We start from the raw sequence: 21971 nt of genomic DNA, 5'->3' as shown, positions 1-21971 counted from the left end.
CAAACTCTTGACCTCAGGTGATCTGCCTGCCTCGGCCTCCCAAAGTGCTGGGATTACAGGCGTGAGCCACCACGCCCGGCTAGAAGAGATTTTTAAACTCTGACCATTCAAACCTTTTTATTCAAGACCAAAGAGACTGATGCTTAATTGGCTAAAACCATTCAGGGGGAGAGCTTGGCTCCAGTCTAGGCCTCCTGATTGGCAGTCAGGTACAGTCCAGGGTGATTTCAGCATCTGCGGATTTTGTTATCCTCGGGAGCTCCTGGAACCAGTCTCCAAGGATACAGAGGGACAACTGTATTTTCTATGACACCACATGATTGTAAATGAGTTTTTCTATGTGTTGGATTTTATGTGCCAAGATACAAGGGAAAGAGGAAAAAGGAAGAATCTGGGGGGGGGGAACATATAAATCACTTGAAAAATCAGTTTGTGTAGGATCATATTCTTTTTTACTCTGTTTGCTCATTTTAAACTCACGATTGTTTTGTTGAGTATCTTATAATTTCATGTGTGATTTATTTGAGTAGCTAGAGCTTGCGAATTAAATTCACTTTCAATGTTTTTTGTTTTATTTATGAGTTAGGTTAGGCTACTGAACTTCAAGGTGTTTGATCTCACTTCTATGTTTATAAATTTTTGGCAAAATTTTAAGCTGAAGACATTGACTACATTATAACAAAACAAAATTGTTACTTTTTGAAACTGAATCATTTGAAGAAGCACACAGATACATACCAAACACCTGCCTTTATAAAAGTTGCTCAGAAAAAGTGAGGGGGAAACCTTATTAGGTACAGTTTATGCCATCTGAAATGCAACTTTATTTAGTCTGGCTTCAAAATTGTGATTGCCTTCATTTTCTCTTGCCTCTGCTGTTTTGCTACTAAGGCATTTGGCCTCAATGAGGTAAGTTCTAGACCTGTACTATTCAGTACAGTAGCCATTTAGCCACAAGTGGTTTATGAACATGTGATATGTGGCTAGTGTTCCTTGAGATGTAAGTGCAAAATATATGCTAGATTTAGAAGACTTGGTACAAGAAAGAAAAAGAATGTAGGATTTTTTTTATATATTTGGTTAAATATATTATTTTTATATTAAATTATTTCATCTCTTTTTTCTTTTTACTTTTTTTGTCTTTGTTTTTTTGAGACAGACTCTCATTCTGTCACCCATGCTGGAGTGCAGTGGCACAATCTCAGCTCACTGCACCCCCTACCTCCTGGGTTCAAGCAATTCTCTCACCTCAGCCTTCCAAGTAACTGGGACTACAGGCATGTGCCACCACGCCCAGGTCATTTTTGTATTTTTCAGTAGAGACAGGGTTTCACCATGTTGACCAAGCTGGTCTCGAACTCCTGGCCTCAAGTATCTGCCCACTTTGGTCTCCCAAAGTGCTGGGATTACAGGCATAAGCCACCATGGCTGGCCTCTTTTTACTTTTCAGCGTGACTACAAAAACATTTTAAATTATTTATATGGCTAGCATTATATTTCTATTGGACAGCTCTGTTTCAGGTCAAACACATGGCTTACTACTGAACACCAGTATGTTTCCTAAGGCTTTTGCTTGTTTCATTACACAATCAAATGCAGCAGACCTACCTTGATCTTTTACATTTTTACTTTTATATCTGGGTCCAAGAGTGTTGCAGCTGCATGAACTCAATGACAGCATAACCTTCTCGCTACGCATTTTTCCTAGGAATTGTTTTTATCCATTCAAAATGTATTAATTCAGCAAACATTAAATGAAAACTTTCTGTGAAAAGTATTGTGCAAGGAGTTTGTGGGGCTCAGGAGTGATTAAACTAGTAGTTCTTGTTTTCTAGAATTCATAACATGATGAGGAAGATTAGATATATTGTAATCTAAGTAATGGAAAATAGATGATGGTAACGTCATCATTCACTACCTCAGTGCTTTGTGTCTTATGTCTTCTGAGGAAGGCGGCTCCACAGCTCAACATGGAGTTTCAGCAGGCCTTCCAAGTATGGATAAGATGTCAAGATGCAGAAATTTAGGATAAGAATCAAGATGTAGGGACCAGTCCCAGTGGCTCACACCTGTAATCCCAACACTTTGGGAGGCTGAGGCGGACGGATCACCTGAGATCAGGAGTTCGAGACCAGCCTGGCCAACATGGCAAAACCCCGTCTCTACTAAAAAATACAAAAAAAAAAAAAAAAAAAAATTAGCCGGGCATGGTGGTGGGTGCCTGTAATCCCAGCTACTCAGGAGGCTGAGGCAGGAGAATAGTTTGACCCGGGAGGCAGAAGTTGCAGTGAGCCGAGATCCTTCCATCGCACTCTAGCCTGGGCAACAAGAGTAAGACTCTGTCTCGGCCGGGCGCGGTGGCTCAAGCCTGTAATCCCAGCACTTTGGGAGGCCGAGACGGGTGGATCACGAGGTCAGGAGATTGAGACCATCCTGGCTAACACGGTGAAACCCCGTCTCTACTAAAAAATACAAAAAAACTAGCCAGGCGAGGTGGCGGGCACCTGTAGTCCCAGCTACTCGGGAGGCTGAGGCAGGAGAATGGCGTGAACCCGGGAGACGGAGCTTGCAGTGAGCTGAGATCCGGCCACTACACTCCAGCCTGGGCGACAGAGCGAGACTCCGTCTCAAAAAAAAAAAAAAAAAAAAAAGACTCTGTCTCAACGAAAAAAAAAAAAGAATCAAGTGGTTTGTAAAAGAAGACAAGAAAGTAATTGATGTATTAGGAAATAAGTTGCACACTCAGGTTAAAGTGTAGAGTATATGAAAGGAAGATCGTATTTTTTAAAAAACTGGGAGAGGGTAGTTTATAGAGCTTTGGGAGTCTGGACTTAATCTGGTAGGCTATGAAGATCATTTAGGATCTTTATATAGAAAAGCTACATGATCAGAACTGTACTTGCAAGAAATTCATATGGCTGCAAGACAGAAGATAATTGATAAGTATAGAATGTAGGGTGGATAATGATCTAGGTTCACTTTAAAGGAATTGCTTTGTGTGTGAGTCTGCTTATGCTCCGTGATGCAGCAGTAACAACCTTAAATGTTCAGTGGCTAGAAACAACAAAAATATATTTCTCTGATGTTACATGTCAGCCGAGGTTCCCTGTGGCCATGTACCATATGACTTCAATCTGGGCTCCAGATTGAAGGAACAACCCCTATCTGGGACTTGCTAATACTGTGACAGAGGGGAACAAAAGAAAGAGAACTGTGCACTGGCTTCTTAAAGCTGTTGGCCAGACTGGCATATGTCACTTTGTTCATACTTAATTGGCCAAAGCAAGTCACACAGCCAAGCCTGATGTCAGTAGGGTCAGGAATTATATTCTTTCCTACTACAGGCACTGCATGCCATGTAGCAATAGGCAAGGTTGTGTAATTCCCTTACCAGGAGGGCCAGGAGTCATTTGGAACAGTAATACAATATACCACACTTTGTCATTATAAATCATATTTCTAAATGCTTTTTTTTTCTCTTTTTAACAACAACAACAAAACAATCCTCGGAAACATAGGGTGGTCGTGGTGGTGGTGGTGGTTGTTAGGTGGTGGTGTTGTTTTTGTTGTTTTGAGATGGAGTTGTGCCCTTGTTGCCCAGGCTGGAGTGCAATGGCGTGATCTTGGCTCACTGCAACCTCCACCTCCCGGGTTCAACTGAAGTGCTGTGTGTTTCTGTCTTGAAATTCCTACAGGTTCTACTCTCCCCTTTCTTTCTTCCTGGCTTCGTTCAGAACCAGATGTTCTCACTGTAACTCTGTGCCTTTAGATGTCTACAGTGCCACGGACAGAGTAGCAGGTCACATGGAGTATAGGCCCCAGGAAGAAAAGATATCCATCTCCGTTGTCTCTTTGTTGATCCATCTCCCTGTCTAGAACAGTGAAAGCCTTCTGGACGAGGGAGTCTCTTGGCTCCCACTTGGCCTGAGTCAGCCCCAGCAGTGTGAACTCTTCATCAGTCCTTTCCAGCGTGACTTAACTGGGAGTAAATGTTTGCAATCCCTGGACTGCCTCGGGTCCTTTAGATTTGGTCACCTGGGGCCATAGAGTCAGCCTAGCATTCTCCTCTCTGTGGCTGGATGCACCTGGCATGGTGCAGTGAGGCAGAGGGGACTAGAGAGATAGGCACATGAAATGAGGTCTTGGTCCAGAAGTTCTGAGCCAGACCCAGAGATTGCTCATGGTGGTGATGTTAGCATGACTCAGATTTAATCTATGTTTTATTTTTCTTCTCATTTTTATGAGTAACAATAATCATTTATCAGAGATAGCAGATAAGATCTGATAGCAGATGCTTAGACATTTGCAACTTATCTTCTGGACTGTTTTTATTGAAGAAGAAGTATTCTGTGTTTGAAAATATCCACATCACCTTTGAGTGTGCTGTTGGAGAAGTTATTTGGGTGGCTAGGTTTTTTGAGAAGTGATCAGGATATGAAAGAACTGGAGATACCACAGATTGTGCATTTGTGACACTCCCACCCCCACCCCTCAGCAACCAGTAAAGCGGATTTTGAAAATGAACGATAAAGGATTAGATATGAAATGAGTAGAGTATTTGAAAGAGTTAGAATTGAATTAGTGCTTCATTGCTTATGCACCACTAGTTTATGTGTACAGTGTTAAATGGGAGCTCTGTGCTGTTCAAATATTGGTCTGGGTTTTGAGAGGATGATTTCCTGTTTTCAGATTTATTCATTAAATGAATGGAAGCATGAATTAGGTCTTTGTAGAGATACCTTCTCCATGCATCCACAGAAATTTGAACTGCAATGCAGAGTAGTATTTTCCAAAGATAGTAGTTTCCTAGAACAGACTGTGCATTCCCTGAGATCAGGGACAGTGCCTTGTAGATGTGCAGCAAATGCTGCTGGCTTTGAATCTTTAAGAGGCTTTCACATCTTCACAATCAGTCAGTGCCAACTGTGTAATGTAAGACATTATTTGGTATGTATATATAGGCATATGTAAAGGAAATGATTAATTACATTGCCAAAAGATAGCTGTTACTTGACAGATGTTTAAATGGGAAGGTAGGTCTGTCAGTAAAACTCACCAGTAATAAGGGTGATGACTCTAGTGTTCCTTAGGAGATATGTTGAGATACAGGCTGGAGTTCCTGCTGGCAGAGCTAATTTTAGAAAAGCAGTAGTGAAGGCAGTTTTGTGATCACACAGACTCTCGGTGCTGGGTTTTCCTTTCAATTTCAGTCCAGTTCCTCTGAGATGAATGAAGTTTAACTCTTCCTTTTTTTTTTTTTTTTTTTAAATGAATCTTCACATCTTTGATATTAGGAGAAAGATGAAAAAGAGAAAAGCGTTGAAACTTGGCATTCAAAGAAAAATTTGAACGTGAAATCTAGAACTTTACTTGGTATGGCTCAGTATTCATAACATGGTGTGGTGAAATGTGAACAAATTCGAAGTGTCACTTTCACATTAATTGTAGTCTTTCAAATTGACAAAGTTGAAACGTAATCACAGAACAGGACATTGGCAAGCTAGTGTTCCTACAACTGGAGAAATGGGGCTTTTCAGAGAGCTCCGAGGCTCAGTTTTCAAAGTAGGTAGTGGCAGAACAGGCTGTTAATGGCAGCTGGGTCTGCAGATGTGAACAGCGGATTAATTGTACAAAGAGAGGAAGAAGGCAGTGTAAAGGAGAGGACACACTCCTTCATACAAAGCAAAGCAAATCCACAGAGAGCAGACTTTTTTCCCGAAGGGAAGCCGTTTTGATTTTAGATTTGGGTGCTAGGAAGTAGTGTGTTTTGCATTGAAATTTTTGACACAGAACCAAATAGTCTGTAGCAACTCCCACACACATGGCCTTTTTTTGCCTTTTCACTTCTCTTTCTATTTAATTCAGCAAATACTGAGTACCTATCTACACTATCCTATACCTAGAGGGAATAAAGATAAGTTAGCACAGTCCCTTGCTCAGAAAACCTCCCTGCTTGGTGAGAATATAAAGTATTTAGGTTGGTGCCTGGTACACAACAAATGCTCTACAGCAGTAGCGGTGCTATTAATGGGGGAGAAAAGTCCATCAGTACGTAATGATAATATTGATAACAGTAGCTGCCATAGACTGAGTTACACTGTGTGCCAAGTATTACCTTAGTAGGTATTCCGTTTATGTTACCACAATCCTAAATTAATGTAAAATGTGCAGTTATTTAGGTAGATGAGCGTGTGTTAGAGAGGGAGAGCTGCTGGCTAAGACAGCACAGAGGAGGCAATAATTACAGGGAGGAAGTTGAGAAAACATTGGAGGAGGGGACATTTGAACAGGTCTTCAGTAGTGTGAGTTGTACTTCACTAGGCAGGGAAGCAAGGTGAGGAAAGGGAGAGAATTACAGGAAGGAGAAATTCCCTTATAGTTCTACATTCTCTTCTCTCTTTTTTGTTATTATTATTATATCCTTTTAGCAATGGAATCTCACTAGGTTGCCCAGGCTGGAGTGCAGTGGCTATTCACAGGTGTGATCATAGTTTGCAACCTCAAACTCCCGGGCTCAAGTGATCCTGCCACCTCAGCCTCCCAAGCAGCTGGGACTGCAGGTGCATACGACTGTACCTAGCTCTCCCCTTCTTTCTTTTTTTCCCTAGACATCTCACTGTGTTCAGTATACCCAAAGGATTTCTTAGTCATTGGTGGAATCTCTCAGAGCTGAGAAGGTGACTGACCATTGACATAATATACAGATGTATAGGGTCATTGCTTGTGTCTTTTTGGGAAAGGAGTGGGAATCTAGTAAACACAAAAATAATGCCTGTAACGTGACAGCAGTCTGTTACTGTGGCAGTTGAAGTAAAAATGGAGACTTTGGCAAAGTACTGTTGGGGTGCTGCTATCCTGGCTGTGCCACTGAAGGATTTACACTGACTCGGTTGTGCTATTTTAAGCAGACGTCACACATGAAAACAAAGATTTACATGATTGTTTAAGAGGTAATTCACCAGGAAGTTGCCTTAATTTTTGTAAATTATTTTTATTTTATTTTTTAGAGACAGCCTTGCTCTGTTATACAAACTGGAGTGCAGTGACATGATCACAGCTCATTGCATCCTTAAACTTCTGGGCTCAAGCAGTCCTCTTGCTTCAGCCTCCTGAGTATCTGGGACTACAGGCACATGCCACTGCACCTGGCTGATGTTATTTTTTGTAAAGACTCTGTTGCCCAGGCTGGTCTTGAACTCTTGGCTTCAAGTGATCCTTCAGTCTCAGCCTCTCAAAACACTAGTATTATAGCCACTATGCCCAGCAAAAGTTCCTTTAAAATGTAAATTCGCAGAGTATTTTTGTTTGGTAATGAAAAGATTACCAAGGGAAAAGAGGGAAACCAAGGCTTTATCCTCTAAGAATTAATATTGTAGCAGAACAAAGGGAATTGTATATAAATAGATGTATACATATATACACACATACAGAATCTGATTAGACAGATATGGAAATTCAGGATAATGAGAAATAGTATCCTTAAAAGTTTTATAAGGAGGCTGGGTGAGGTGACCCACGCCTTTAATCCCAGCGCTTTGGGAGGCTGAGGCGGACAGATCACTTGAGGTCGGAAGTTCAAGACCAGCATGGCCAACATGATGAAACCCCATCTCTACTAAAAATGCAAAAATTAGCCAGGCGTGGTAGTGGGCGCCTGTAGTCCCAGCTACTCAGGAGGCTGAGGCAAGGGAATAGCTCGAACCTGGGAGGCAGAGGTTGCACTGAGCTGATACCATGCCACTATACTCCAGCCTGGGCGACAGAGCAAGACTCCATCTAAAAAAAAAAAAAAATTTTATAAAGGAGTGTCATTTGAGATGACATTAAAAGGAAACAAAAGGTAGGTTTTGGCTCACCTTGCAAAAATCTGATGTATATGTCCAGAAATATTTCTTTACGTAAAATTAAATTATCTTGACATAGTAAGTATTAGATTAATCACTTTGTGTCTGAGGAGGGTTTCTGAGAGGTATTAAAATGATTTTAGGGAAAAAAATTACTTTTCTTAGAAAAAGAATACTTGTTTTATGTTTTACCTTTTTAACTAGATTGTAAGCAAGAGGATACAAACAGGCCTAGTACATACTTGAGTTCCCTACAGCCCCTAAAAGTGAAAAAGGTAACAAGTGGGTGTTAGTTTATTGCTTTCCAAATTGACCATTTTGCAGTCGGAGAACGTATTAGTGAAAGCACACAACTCGAAAGCACAAATGAAAGGAAGCACAAATGAAAGGATACAGAGGTAATGAGATAATGCAGCTGAAAGCGCCTTCACATCTCATTTTCATGGATCAGAAAAATGGTTACAGATTACATATCTTAAAACGCAGATGCCTTCTGGTTCTCCAAGGAACATAGAAGATCTTGCTTCTTTTTTTATTTTTTTGAGACAGAGTCTTGCTCTGTTGCCCAGGCTGGAATGCAGTGGCACAATCTCGGCTCGCTGCAACCTCCGTCTCCCAGGTTCAAGCAGTTCTCATGCCTCAGCCTCCCTAGTAGCTGGGATTACAGGTGCATGCCACCATGCCAGGCTAATTTTTGTATTTTTAGTAGAAACAAGGTTTCACCATGTTGGCCAGGCTGGTCTCAAACTCCTGACCTCAAGTAATCCGCCTGCCTCCACCTCCCAAAGTGCTAGGATTACAACCGTGAGCCACTGCGCCTGGCCATTGCTGCTGCTTTTTTTTTTTTGAGACGCAGTCTAGCTCTGTTTCTGGGCTGGAGTGAAGTGGCGCGATCTCAACTCACTGCAACCTTCTCCCGAGTTCAAGCGATTCTTCTGCCTCAGCTTCCCGAGTAGCTGGGATTACAGGCATGTGCTGCCACGCCCAGCTAATTTTTGTTTCGATCTCCTGACCTTGTGAGCCACTGTGCCCGGCCTTTTTTTTTTTTTTTTTTAAACTGTAAATTGAATTTTGCTGAAATGCCATCAGAGATGACTTTTAGATAAAAGTGGAGTTTAACTGTGCTACATCCTATTCGTAAGTCATGGAACTTCATTACCTCAGATTATATGTATCATTCAACACATTTGCCTTATTAAAAACAGCTTTAGTAACTTTATTAGATATTCAGTGGTTGACAAAAATGCAAAGCTAACATTTTTAAGAGCCTGATAAAGGTGGAGCAGATGTATCGCAAGCTGCAGGGAATTAAATGCTGGTATGAGTTTTATAAGTTGCAAACTAAGAAGAAGGAGTGGGATTTTGAGAAGGTGGAGTCAAATGTTGAAAACAGTGAAGGCAATAGCTTTCAGATTTCAAAAACAACTAGAAAACGTCTGTGCTTTTGGCTCTTTTTTTAGTTGAAAAGGTATGAATGCCTTTACAAAAAAATGTTTTCACAATGTTGGTTCTTATTAATAAAATGTAAAATTTATACTTGGTTTGCATTTTGTTGTTTTACTCACCTGTATGCATTAAGAAGTCTGCTGGGCCAGGCACAGTGGCTCAGCACTTAGGGAGGTCGAGGTGGGAGAATTGCTTGGGGTCAGAAGTTCGATACTAACTTGGGCAACATTGCAAGACCCCATCTTTGCAACAACAGCAAAATTAGACAAGTATGGTGGCTTGTGCCCGTAGTCCTAGTAGTCCTAGCTACTCGGGAGGCTGCTTGATCCCAGGAATATGATCCCAGGAATATGATTGCCCCAAGCCCCACTGAACTCTGGCCTGGACAACAGAGCCTTTTTTTTTTTTTTTTTTTTTTTGAGACAGAGTCCTGCCCTGTCGCCTAGGCTGGAGTGTAATGGTGCAATCTTGGCTCACTGCAACCTCTGCCTCCTGGGTTCAAACTATTCTCCTGCCTCAGCCTCCCGAGTAGCTGGGATTACAGGTGCGTGCCACCACGCCTGGCTAATTTTTTGTATCTTTAGTAGAGATGGGGTTTCACCATGTTGGTCAGACTGGTCTTTAACTCCTAACCTCAGGTGATCCGCCCACCTTGGCCTCCAGAAGTGCTGGGATTACAGGTGTGAGCCATCGAGCCTGGCCCGATTAGAAGTCTTAAACAACATTTTTCTACTATAATATGGTGGGTTTGCAAAAAATAAGACTTTATTTTTCTTCAGAGTCATCAGTTTCTGGCCAGCCATGGTGGTTCATAACTGTAATCCCAACACTTTGGGAAACCAAAGCAGGAAGATCACTTGAGGCCAGGGGAATTCGAGACTAGCTTGGGGCAACACAGCGAGTCCCCATCCCTACAAAAAAAAATAACAATTAGCTGGGCATGGTGGCATGCACCCGTAGTCCCAGCTACTTTTGGGAGGATTGCTTGAGCTGGAAGGTTGAGGCTGCAGTGAGCTATGACCATGCCACTGCATTCCAGCCTAGGTGACAGAGCAAGACCCTCTCTCTAAAATAAAGTTTTTAAAAAATTAGAAAAAAACAAAGTCGTCAATTTCCAAGAAATAAGTCTTGAGAAATTGGTTTTCTCCCTTTTGAAATGTCAATGTAGTTTGTATGGGAAAATCAAAACTACTGTAAAGTCCTAAGAAAAGCATGTCTCCTTTTGTAACAAACGTTGTGTTATTCAATTATAATTACATTTTGGCATGAAAAGAAGGGTAGGCTGGGCACGGTGGCTCAAGCCTGTAATCCCAGCACTTTGGGAGGCCGAGGCGGGCGGATCACAAGGTCAGGAGATCGAGACCATCCTGGCTAACACAGTGAAACCCCGTCTCTACTAAAAACTACAAAAAAAAAAAACTAGCCGGGCGAGGTGGCGGGCGCCTGTAGTCCCAGCTACTTGGGAGGCTGAGGCAGGAGAATGGCGTAAACCTGGGAGGCGGAGCTTGCAGTGAGCTGAGATCCGGCCACTGCACTCCAGCCTGGGCAACAGAGTGAGACTCCGTCTCAAAAAAAAAAAAGAAAAAGAAAAAAAGAAAAGAAGGGTAATAGTTTGTAAATAGTTTATGGAACTAACAAGAGATTGCAAGGGAAATGTCAAGGGCATGACAAAGGAATTATTTTAAACATCTTTAAAACTGTGTTAGTAACGGCCATAATTTTTCTAGTGACAGTCAAACAAATAAATGTTCTAATTTCTGTGCAGACTACAAATTGTGCATTATATACCCTTGCTTGTTTATCCACCTGTACCATGGAATAGTGATGCTGAAGGGGACCCCAGCGCTCATCTAGTGACCGAATCCTTATTTGACCATTGCAGGAACCAAGTTCCCCCAAACCATGCATGTGAAAGTAATGAAACATCTAAAAATATATCCTCCAGCTTGAACCTCTGCTTGTTCATACTAGTTCTTACATCCACTCCATGCTCTTGTCTGTGTTCCAACTCCTTCTGGTAATATGTTTATTAATTGAAAAAATATTACATACAGTTGCTGCCCTGTATGAGATACTGAAACAGGCACTATGGGGTGCATGGAACATAGTCCCTACTGTCATGGAGCTCACCATTTAGATTTGGAAGTAAGACCCACACAGAAGAACTAAGGCATAAAACAGGACCATATGTGAATCAGTGTCTTGGGAGCTACAAACTGCTATAAAATTTTATAGGAGGGAAAGGGGATTGGGAGATCACTTCCAGCTGAGAAAAAAAAAATAACAAGAATTTTTCTATTCACTTGCTTTGAGTTTTAGGGAAATCATGTAGATTTCTGGACTTCAGCTTTCTTCCTAGTAAATGTTTAGTAAAATAACAACCTATACTCCATGACTGGTTTGAGGTATCATCATTCTAAAATGCCTGTGATCAAAGATTTTGAAATTCAAGGCATAATGTAGTTCAAAGGGCGCTGCTATTTGGCAACAGTTGTATCTATCAGTATCATCAGGACCCTTTTTTTATCTGCAGGGTTTTAATATTTGTCTGAATTCTAGGGGGCAAATGCTTAAAATGAAAATTTTGTCATGTGCCCTTTTATTAGCAAAAACAACTTTAAATGATTAACTTTGTTAGAAATTTTCACAGACTTTGGAATAATTCTTACTGACAGGTAGACCCTCAAAATTTGGGGTAGCTCTCATTTTATTTTAAGTAGTATTACTATGAATGTCAGTCTCTAGCTTGCTGACCTTATTTGAAGAATAGCAAATCGTTAAATTAAGTTTGACCTGGGTGCAGTGGCTCATGCCTGTGGGAAGCCAAGACAGGAGGATCACTTGAGCCCAGAAGTTAAGACCAGCCTGGGCAACACAACATGACCCTGTCTCTATAAAGAAAAAAAAAAGAAAATAAATTATTATTCCACTACATGTAACAATAACTGAAGAAGTGAATAAATGATGATTCCACTATATATAACAATAACTGTGTTCAAAACACAGCCCTTGAACACACAGGTGCTCTCTGCTCCGGTGCCTTTGCACCTGCTATTCCTTCTGGCTATCCGTGCTTTTCCACAAGCTTTCATAGGACCTGCTCCAGTTTTCTCCAGTACCCCCATGCTGTTACATTTTTGTGTCACTGATTACCTCCTGGCGCCATATGTGTTTATTGTTTGCTTGCATATTGCTTCTCTCCCTTCACCCCACTGGGAGCCTCATAAGGGACATGAATAATGTAAGTATTACTACAGATAATGCAAGCAATAGGATACTCATGAGCTCCACGAGTCTTTGCATGTTTATTCACTGCTATAATTCTAGCGCTTAGCACACAATAGGTACTCAATAAATATTTGTGAATGGATAAGTGAATTAATGAATTAGATGACTACTGCTAGGCCTGGTTTGTAGGTCATGCTCAATAAATACTGACTGCAAATTTTTTTAGTACAGAAACCAGAAGTTATTGAAAGCAGCACAGAATGAGGTTCTTGGTGAGAGGATTTTTTTTTTTCTTAATATTTAGGATGATACATGTCACTGAAATTCACCATGGATCAAGCTTGGGCACAGTGCCTGGGATATAAGAAGGAGAGCAGTAAAGATACTTAAAAAAAAAAAAAAAAAAAGAAAGGAAAGGAAAATAGCCTCTATTGGCTGTTTAAAGTAAGGAGAGTTGACACTTAGGTCAAAAGAAAAGCAAAATGTCCTGGGAATAAAAGTTAAGTATTATAAGATGCCATTAAAGGGAGTTTGTGGAATCTCCTTTTCTGGAAATGTTTAAAAACAAGATAGATCTTCATTTCTTAGAAGTGTTGAAGTTCAGTCCTGCCCAGAGGCAGGAAGATTAACTGGATTACGCCTGTGTGGTTGGTCTCTAGAGTCATTGGAAGAGCCCTTGAATGCAGTAAATATTCCACATTCTCTTGGCTGAAACTATTGTTTCATAACTGTTCATTTGAAACTTGGTTGTTATAAAACCAGAGTGAATGTTTAACAAAATTGAATTTGGATCTGGGGTTGATGATGTAAGTTGAGTACATCATATATACCTAAATCAATTTTAAAAGCATTAAAATAAAGTATATATAGTGCCAAAACTATTCAGAACATAACCTAGTCTTTTTTTTTTTTTTTGGCAAGAGAGAGCATTGCGTACAACTTATTAGTCTTTTATAATATAAAAAAGTGCCTGCTTCCCTGCAAGATCTTAATGCCAGTAATCATTCAGTAAGTAATTATAAAGTGACTACTATAAACATTGCAGGCTTCAAAGCTGAATTCAATATGGATCCTGCTTTCAGGGAACTTAGTCTACAAGTGGACATAAAACATATATACAGGCCGGGCACAGTGGCTCATGCCTGTAATCCCAGCACTTTGGGAAGCCAAGGTGGGAGGATTGCCTGAACCCAAGAATTTGATACCAGCCAGGGCAACATGACGAAGCCCCATCTCTACAAAAAACACAAAAATTAGTTGGGCGTGGTGGCATGTGCCTGTAGTCCCAGCTACTCAGGAGGCTGAGGTGGTAGGATCAATTGAGCTGATTGAGGCTACAGTGAGCCATGATAGTGCCAGTGCACTCCAGTCTGGGCAACAGAGGGAGACCCTGTCTCTGAATGAGTGAGTGAGTGAATGAATGAATGAATGAATGCTGTCTCTCACACACAGAGATCATATACATGATAAATGAAAAATAAAATAATTGAGATAGGAGCCATAAAAAAGGACTAAACAGTGTTGTAAGGTTTCAGAGAAGAAAAGATAATTCCTTTGGATTTAAACAAGAATGCTTCTGGGAGGAAAAAATGTATCGAACTGGGCCTTAAGGGGTATGATGTATTTTGAAGGGTGGAAAAGAAGGAGAGAACAAGGACAGAGATGAAATTATAGTTAGTAATTCTGAGGTAAAGACAGGTTCCACTGGAGCAAGAGGAAGCTGGGGTTAATAGGCTGGGAGGGCCTTTTGTGTCTAGTCTCAAATGCCAGGCCAGAGAGTGTGGGTTCTGTATGCTCAGTGCTTAAGATCTCTTGGAAGTGATTAAGCATTAAAGGATCCGGCCCATGGGAGGTTTGTAATTTACTATTTGCACTGCAAGAGATAAAAGGCAATAGCAGGGAGCCCAGGAAGGCAGCTACTGAGTCACCTGGGCTGCGTTTGCTAAGGGATGTGCTGAGAAGTAGTAGTTTCAAGGCATGTTAATAGATGTTACTCCAAAAAGGGTCTCCTCACCAAAATGAATTGGGGAAATAAAACGTTCAACAATCAAATAGACTTCTTTACCAGACTTCTTTTCTGAAAAGTCTCTGAAAGACTTTTCAGAGCCTTTAATATTGAGAATTAGCATTGAGAATCTCAAATAGGATAAAACATGCACCGCTTCCAACGTGATTTGATCTTTTTTCATGGATTAGCTCATGAACCTCTGGTTCCTTAGAACACACTTTGGGGAACATTGCTCTACACATTTGATAATAACAGCTGGAACACAAATGATGGTAATGGGCATGAAAAACAGCAGTTAGGGCCGGGTACGGTGGCTCGTGCCTGTCATCTCAGCACTTTGGGAGACTGAGGCAGGCAGATCATTTGAAATCAGAAGTTTGAGACCACCCTGGCCAACATGGAAGACCCTGTCTCTACTAAAAATACAAAAAGTAGCTGGGCATAGTGGCACACGCCTGTAGTTCCAGCTACTTGGGAGGCTGAGGCAGGAGAATCACTTGAACCCAGGAGGCGGAGGCTGCAGTGAGCTGAGATTGTGCCGCTGCACTGCAGCCTGGATGATAGAGTGAGACTCTGTCTCAAAAAAAAAAAAGAAAGAAAGAAAAGAAAAAACAGCAGTTCAATGGGAGTCCTTACAGAGGAAGCACCAAGAAGCACCAGCCATTCCTGGTATATAGGAGACATTCAGTAGCTATACAGAAAGTTAATTCATGTAAGAGTGAATTGATGATTTAATACCAGTAGATGTTGGTGTGGATGCGGTGAACAGGGAACGCTTTTACATTGCCGGTGGAAATGTAAACTAGTACAACCACTATGGAAAACAGTGTAGAGAGTCCTTAAAGAACTAAAAGGAGAACTACCATTTGATCCAGTAATCCCACTCCTGGGTATCTACCCAGAGGAAAATAAGTCATTATACGAAAAAGATACTTGCACATGCATGTTTATAGTGGCACAATTCACAATTGCAAAATCGTGCAATCAACCCAAATGGCCATCAGTCAACAAGTCGGTAAAGGAACTGTGGTGTGTGTGGGGTGTGTGTGTGTGTATGATGGAATACTACTTAGCCATAAAAAGGAATGAATTAACGGCATTTGCAGCGACCTAGATGAGACTGGAGACTATTGTTCTAAGTGAAGTAACTCAGGAATGGAAAAATCAAACATCGTATGTTCTCACTGATAAGTGGGAGCTAAGCTATGAGGATGGAAAGGCATAAGAGCCGGGCACGGTGGCTCAAGCCTGTAATCCCAGCACTTTGGGAGGCCGAGACGGGTGGATCACGAGGTCAGGAGATCGAGACCATCTTGGCTAACACGGTGAAACCCCGTCTCTACTAAAAAAAAAAAAAAAAAAAAGAAAGGCATAAGAATGATACAGTGGACTTTGGAGATTTGAGGGCAAGAGTGGGAGAGGGGTGAGGGATAAAAGACTACAAATATGGTACAGTGTATACTGCTTAGGTGATGGGTGCACCAAAGTCTCACAAATCACCACTAAAGAACTAATTCATGTAACCAAATACCACCTGTACCCCAATAACTTATGGAAAAAGAAAAAAAGAAAAAACATGAAATTAGCCAGGCATGGTGGCAAGCACCTGTAGTCCCAGCTATCCAGGAGGCTGAAGCAGGAGAATTACTTGAGCCCGGGAGATGGAGGTTGCAGTGAGCCAAGATTGCACCACTGCACTCCAACCTGGGCGACAAAGCGAGACTCCAACTCAAAAAAAATTAAAAATTTAAAAAATATGAAGAGATACTTTTACATATAAAAGACATACCAAACACTAAACACGTAAAATTGTTTCACATCTTTACTTTTCTAGGCAATGCATATTAAAAATACAGTAAGAACCTCCCCACACACACACCAAAAAAAAAAAAAATAAAAACCATGCTTTGCTGGAGATTACATGCTGAGACAGAAGGGGAAAGGAGTGCAGGATGGGAATATGGAGAGTTTTGAGCTCCAGTATGCTAGAGATGGTATCATGGAAGGCTAGGAGAAGGAACTGCTTTATATGAAAGTTGAGTATTACTTGAGAAGCTGAGGGAGATGGACCTGGAAGGGTCAGTGGATGCTGAAACCATGGACTTGCGAGAGAAGACGTTGTTTTTGCTTTTTGTTTTTTCTCATTAGATGTATTGTGGAAAAAAATATCTGGTTAAAGTGTCTGGCTATTTGAATTCTAGATAAATAGTAATTTTTATATACAACTTATTCTAATACAGAAAGCTAACCATATATTTAGTCTAAAAGAAGTATCATAGGGCCAGGCGTGATGGCTCACACCTGTAATCCCAGTACATTTTGGGAGGCAGAAGAGAGAGGATCAGTTGAGGCCAGGAGTTTGAGACCAGCCTGAGCAATAGGGCAAGACCTCCTGTCTGCAACAATTTTTTTTTAATTGCTCGGTATGGTGGCGTGCACCAGTGGTCCTAGCTACTCAGGAGGCTGAGGCAGGAGGATCCCTTGAGCCCAGGAGTTTGAGGCTGCAGTGAGCTGTGATAGTTGCAGCTGCACTCCAGCCTGGGTGACTCTGTCCCCCAAAAAGGAGGAAAATACGAAATTTTATGATTAACGAAAGCACCAAACCTGTAGTGATTTTTTTCAATCAGGCAGTAGTGGCCATCCTTCTCATCTTCACCAGTAATTTTTTTTTTTTCAGTCTGATTTACTCATAAGAAGTTAATTAATCTTTAAGCTTAATATTTTGTTCTTTCATTCAGGTATTTGCCTTTGATTATTGCTTTTGGTCCATGGATGAATCTAACACTACAAAATATGCTGGTAAGTTTTCTCCCTCCACACCTGACAGTTGGGCTTCTGGCCTCTTCTTCCATTGAGTTTATTGTCTTTAATTCCTCTGAAGTTTTACTTTTTGTATGTAACTCACACCTGTGCTTTCCAATTATAGCACATGGGTTTTGAAGTCAGTAAGATTTAGTTTCAGAATCTGTGTCTGCCACTTACTTGCAAAATCCTTGAACAGATTTTTATTAAGCTTCAAATTATTCACTTGTAATGGGGGGTATTGGTGTCTTCAAAGATTTTCTAAAGATTTGAGATAATGGGGGAACCACCTCAAGCCATAAATGGTAGCTGTTGTGAGGGTCATGTGAAAAAAGGTTTCATTTGCCATGCCTTTCCTTATCACTAACTTTTAGGGCATCACCTGCTCTGTTTTGTGTGTGTGTGTGTGTGTGTGTTTGTTTTTGTTTTTGTTTTGAGCCGGAGTTTCACTCTTGTTGCCCAGGCTGGAATGCAATGGCACAATCTTGGTGCACTGAAACCTCCGCCTCCTGGGTTCAAGCAGTTCTCCTGCCTCAGATTCCCAAGTAGCTGAGTTTACAGGCATGTGCCACCATGTCCATCTAATTTTTTGTATATTTATTAGAGACATGGTTTCACCATATTACCCAGGATGGTCTCGATCTCCCGACCTCAGGTGATCTGCCCGCCTAGGTCTCCCACAGTGCTGGGATTACAGGTGTGAGTCACTGCGCCTCACCCCCTGCTCTGTTTATATAAGGAGAGCACAGGTGATGTGGTTTCCAAAACTTACTCAGGTCCTGAGCATCCTCAGCTATCAGTGGTCCTATGAATGAATACTACATGCTCCTCAGGGAAATGCTGCCTCTCAGCCCCGCATTTTGCTAGGGTTCTCTCCTTGTGGGTTTGTTTGTTTGTTTTTCAAAAAAGATGGAGTCTTGCTCTTGTTGCCCGGGCTAGAGTCAGTGGCACGATCCCGGCTCCCTGCAACCTCTGCCTCCTGGGTTCAAGCAGTTCTCCTGCCTCAGCCTCCCAAATAGCTGGGATTACAGGCACATGCCTCCACACCCAGCTAATTTTTGTATTTTTAGTAGAAACGGGGGTTTCACCATGTTGGCCAGGGTGGTCTCGAACTCCTGACCTCAGGTGATCCACCCGCCTCGGCCTCCCAAAGTGCTGGGATTACAGGCATGAGCCACCGCACCCGGCCTCCTTGTGGTATTTTATCCTCATTCCATCCAACATAAATGACTGCTGTTTTGTTATTTATGACCATAGGCTTTCCTAGGAGACAGTCACAATTGCTTTAGTTCCAGAGGGAAGCATTTGGTTTGGTGGAGGAAGTTGTTGGTTCTTTTGCTTCTGATTATGCCCCCTTTTTCTTAGATGTTTCATCTTTCTAAAAATTTATTTTTCGGCCAGGCATGGTGGCTCACATCTGTAATCCCAGCACTTTGGGAGGCCAAGGTGGGCAGATCACTTGAGGTCAGGAGTTCAAGACCAGCTTGAATAACATAGCAAAACCCCATCTCTACTAAACATACAAAACTTATCCAGGTGTGGTGCAGGACGCCTGTAATCCCAGCCACTTGGGAGGCTGAGGCAGGAGAATGGCTTGAGCCCGGGAGGCAGAGGTTGCAGTGTGCCGAGGTCTCACCATAGCCTAGGTGACAGAGTGAGACTCTGTCTCCAAAAAAAAAAAAAAAAATTATTTTTGTAACTGGCAAATGAAAGTTGCATATATTTATCATATACAGCGTGATGTTTTGAAATATGTATATATTGTGGAATGGCTAAATTGAGCTAATGAACACGTGCTTTACATCATGAACTTACCCTTTTTTGTGGTGAGAACACTTAAAGTCTACTCTGTTAGCAATTTTCAGGAATACAATACGTTGTTATTAACTATAGTCACCATGTTGTACAATAGATCTCGTGCACTAAATATTTCATCCTAATGAGGGTTTTCTCCTTATTTCTACTTATAAGAGCATCAGCTGAATGACATTCTCGTTTAGTTAAAAACAAAAAAATGAAGGGAGGGTATTGGCCTTAAAAGATTTGGAGGTAAAAGCACGTGACTGATTTAAAGAGAATTAATGTTTTGTTTGTTGATAGGTTTTTCCTTGCCATAAAAAGCAAACTTGAGAAATTATTTGATGACATAATTTTTTCAAGAGTTCACAATTTTGAACTAGGAAAATTCCTTCAGTTGCTCACACTGGGTAAATTAGCCTTTCCAAATACCATTCCTGCAACTTGAGCAATATATTTTATTAAAGTGAATAAGTAGTTCATAATGTTGGTTGTAATTAATTTGTCTTTTTATCAGTCCTTTGGTACTTTATGTGGTAAGTTTTGCAGAGTCTGGAACAGTCTTGACTTGTTAGCACTCTGTATTTTTCTGCCGGGTGTGTACTTTTAGATTTAAATCAACAACAAAAGTAAAACATTTCCTACAGATGCAGAGACAAATGGGGATAAAAGCTATGGTTTTACAAACCCGTCATTAACCGTGTTCAGTTTATGTTATTCAAGATGCAGCCATATATATCTTCCTGAACTGGAGGTCTTCTCATGTACTTCTCAGATACTTTCCAGGACTCCTCGTCACAGGCTAGAAAAAAATCTGTACCCCTTCTACTACATTTGAAGTCCTTTATCATATAGCCCCATTCTACCTTCTCCACCGTCTCTTCTGGGACTCCTCTCACCACTCATTCGGTACCTCAGCTCAGTGTCTAGTGTTGGTTCCTCTCATGTAACTCAGGAATCCAGAAAGTCTCACAATAATTTTTTAAGTATTCGTGACCCCCCCACTACTATGTGTGTGCAGCCCAGGAAGCCCTTGAGAAATCCAAAAATGAGTTAGAAAGCAAAAGAAGTGCGTACCAAATAATATTTTGAGATAATATTTAAACTCTAAATTTTATACATTTTAAGTGTTACATAAAATCCAAGGAGAGAAAAAATCTGGAAAGGCACCAGATTTTAAAGAGAGAGAAAAGAGGCACCAGATTTCAAAGAGATAAAATCTGGAAAGGCACCAGTTGTCTGGGAAGGCACCGTAGAGGAGATGGAACATAGAGGAGATAAGTATTTGAGAAAACACACATATTAAATAGCCTGATTCAGCCATTCCACAAGGGATACATGTATCAGAACATCATGTTGCATACCAAAAATACATATAATTATTACTTGTCAACATATGAGTTGTTTAGAGTTTAGTCAAAGGAAAGCCTGGAAGACATCCAGACAAGAGGAAGCGACACGTATCAAGGAGAACACATGGACTTTGATGTGAGACCTGGGTTTGAATCTCAGGACCTCTGTCTTGGTTCTCTTGGACAATTGATTTAATTTCTCTGAGATACAATTTGTTTTCTATGGAAGAAAGTAAAAATGGCAATACCTGTGCTATGTGGTTGCTGTAAGGGTTAAATAGATCACTTTATGTGGTGATTAATGGAAGATTCCCGTAAATGATACTTTCATTTAACTTTTCCATAAAGGAAGATGCAGTACCATGGTGGTAATGCTGGTCTGAGCAGTAGGTATATCTTGGCGGGGGGGTGGGGGTGGGTGGGGGAGCAGGGGAAACAGCTGCAAAGTTAAGATTAAAAAAGAAAGAAAGAAAAATAAGAAGGTGCATCTTGTGGGGGATGGGGGATGCTATGGGAGACCTGTTTGTACATGTTGAGTGAGGCCAGATAATAGGAAATTCTAAGAACTTTAGACTAATATGGTGAAAAGTAGGGGCTATTGGAGTGATGTGGTTAAAATAATGCTTAAGGAAGATTGTTTTTCTCTTTCTTTTCCATATCTTCTGGAATCACATCCTCTATTACTGCCCACAGAGAACACTATAGCCTTCTGCAATATACCACTCATGTGCCTGGATATACAACAAACTTTTTTTTTTTCTAAACCAGAAATGACTTTATTACATACAGATGATAAAATTTAGTTGTGAAACTCAAGATTTCTGTAGCTCTTTATTACAAATAGTTCAGATATATTTTAAAAGATCAAAATGATTTTTAAACATATTGATATTTTGCATGATCACATTGAGTACCATGTTCCAGTTAGCCCTGAAATTGGGTTCTGCCAGCTCATAGAGCACTGTCTACTTACAAAGTTTGGGAGGATATTTTCTTATTCTTCAGATATTCCCATTATCATACAAATACTATGACATTCCTCCTCCTTAGCAAAAGGTAAAATTCATGTTTACTATTCTCTCAAGTTTATATCCATTGTAAATAATCTGCCTAGTAAATACGTTACATGTAGATTAGTTGATGGTTTCCATACTAATTTATTTTCTCTTCTTAAAAAATAACAATTCCTTCTTAATTGTGAATAAAAACATTAAGATAGAAGCATTCATTGTCTGGTGGAAAACAGGGGAAGTGGAGAAGGGGAAGCACATATTTCCTGAAACCGACCTATTTGTCAGGCTCGATGAATAATGGCATCATTGATACTGAATCAGGACTCTCAAAGCTGCTCTCAAAACTGGGCAGTAGCAGGGACAGAGAGAAAGAGAAAGATAAGTGCATGGATTGAGAAGGCAAAGAGAAGCAAGGGCTCTTAAGTTCTGTGTGGTGTGTCAAAATGGTAAATTCTCAATCATGTCTTGCTATTTATAAAGC

The 21971-nt window shown here is 40.8% G+C and overlaps 1 protein-coding gene across 11 annotated transcripts in view; it reads left to right on the top strand.

Moving 5' to 3' along the window:
* KIF13A (kinesin family member 13A) overlaps nucleotides 1-21971 on the top strand; it is a 238007-nt gene that overhangs the window by 102482 nt on the left and 113554 nt on the right. For all 11 annotated transcript variants that reach the window (XM_033216326.1, XM_033216331.1, XM_033216337.1 and 8 more), the window contains exon 4: nucleotides 17265-17325. In XM_033216326.1, coding sequence (XP_033072217.1) covers nucleotides 17265-17325 — 61 coding nt within the window. The remainder of the gene's footprint in view (nucleotides 1-17264; nucleotides 17326-21971) is intronic.

Source organism: Trachypithecus francoisi, unplaced genomic scaffold, assembly GCF_009764315.1.
Source record: "Trachypithecus francoisi isolate TF-2019V2 unplaced genomic scaffold, Tfra_2.0 Lachesis_group10, whole genome shotgun sequence".
In the NCBI taxonomy this organism is placed as follows: domain Eukaryota; kingdom Metazoa; phylum Chordata; class Mammalia; order Primates; family Cercopithecidae; genus Trachypithecus; species Trachypithecus francoisi.
Note: the sequence above shows the minus strand (reverse complement) of the source record. Positions and strands in the feature narration are given on the sequence as shown.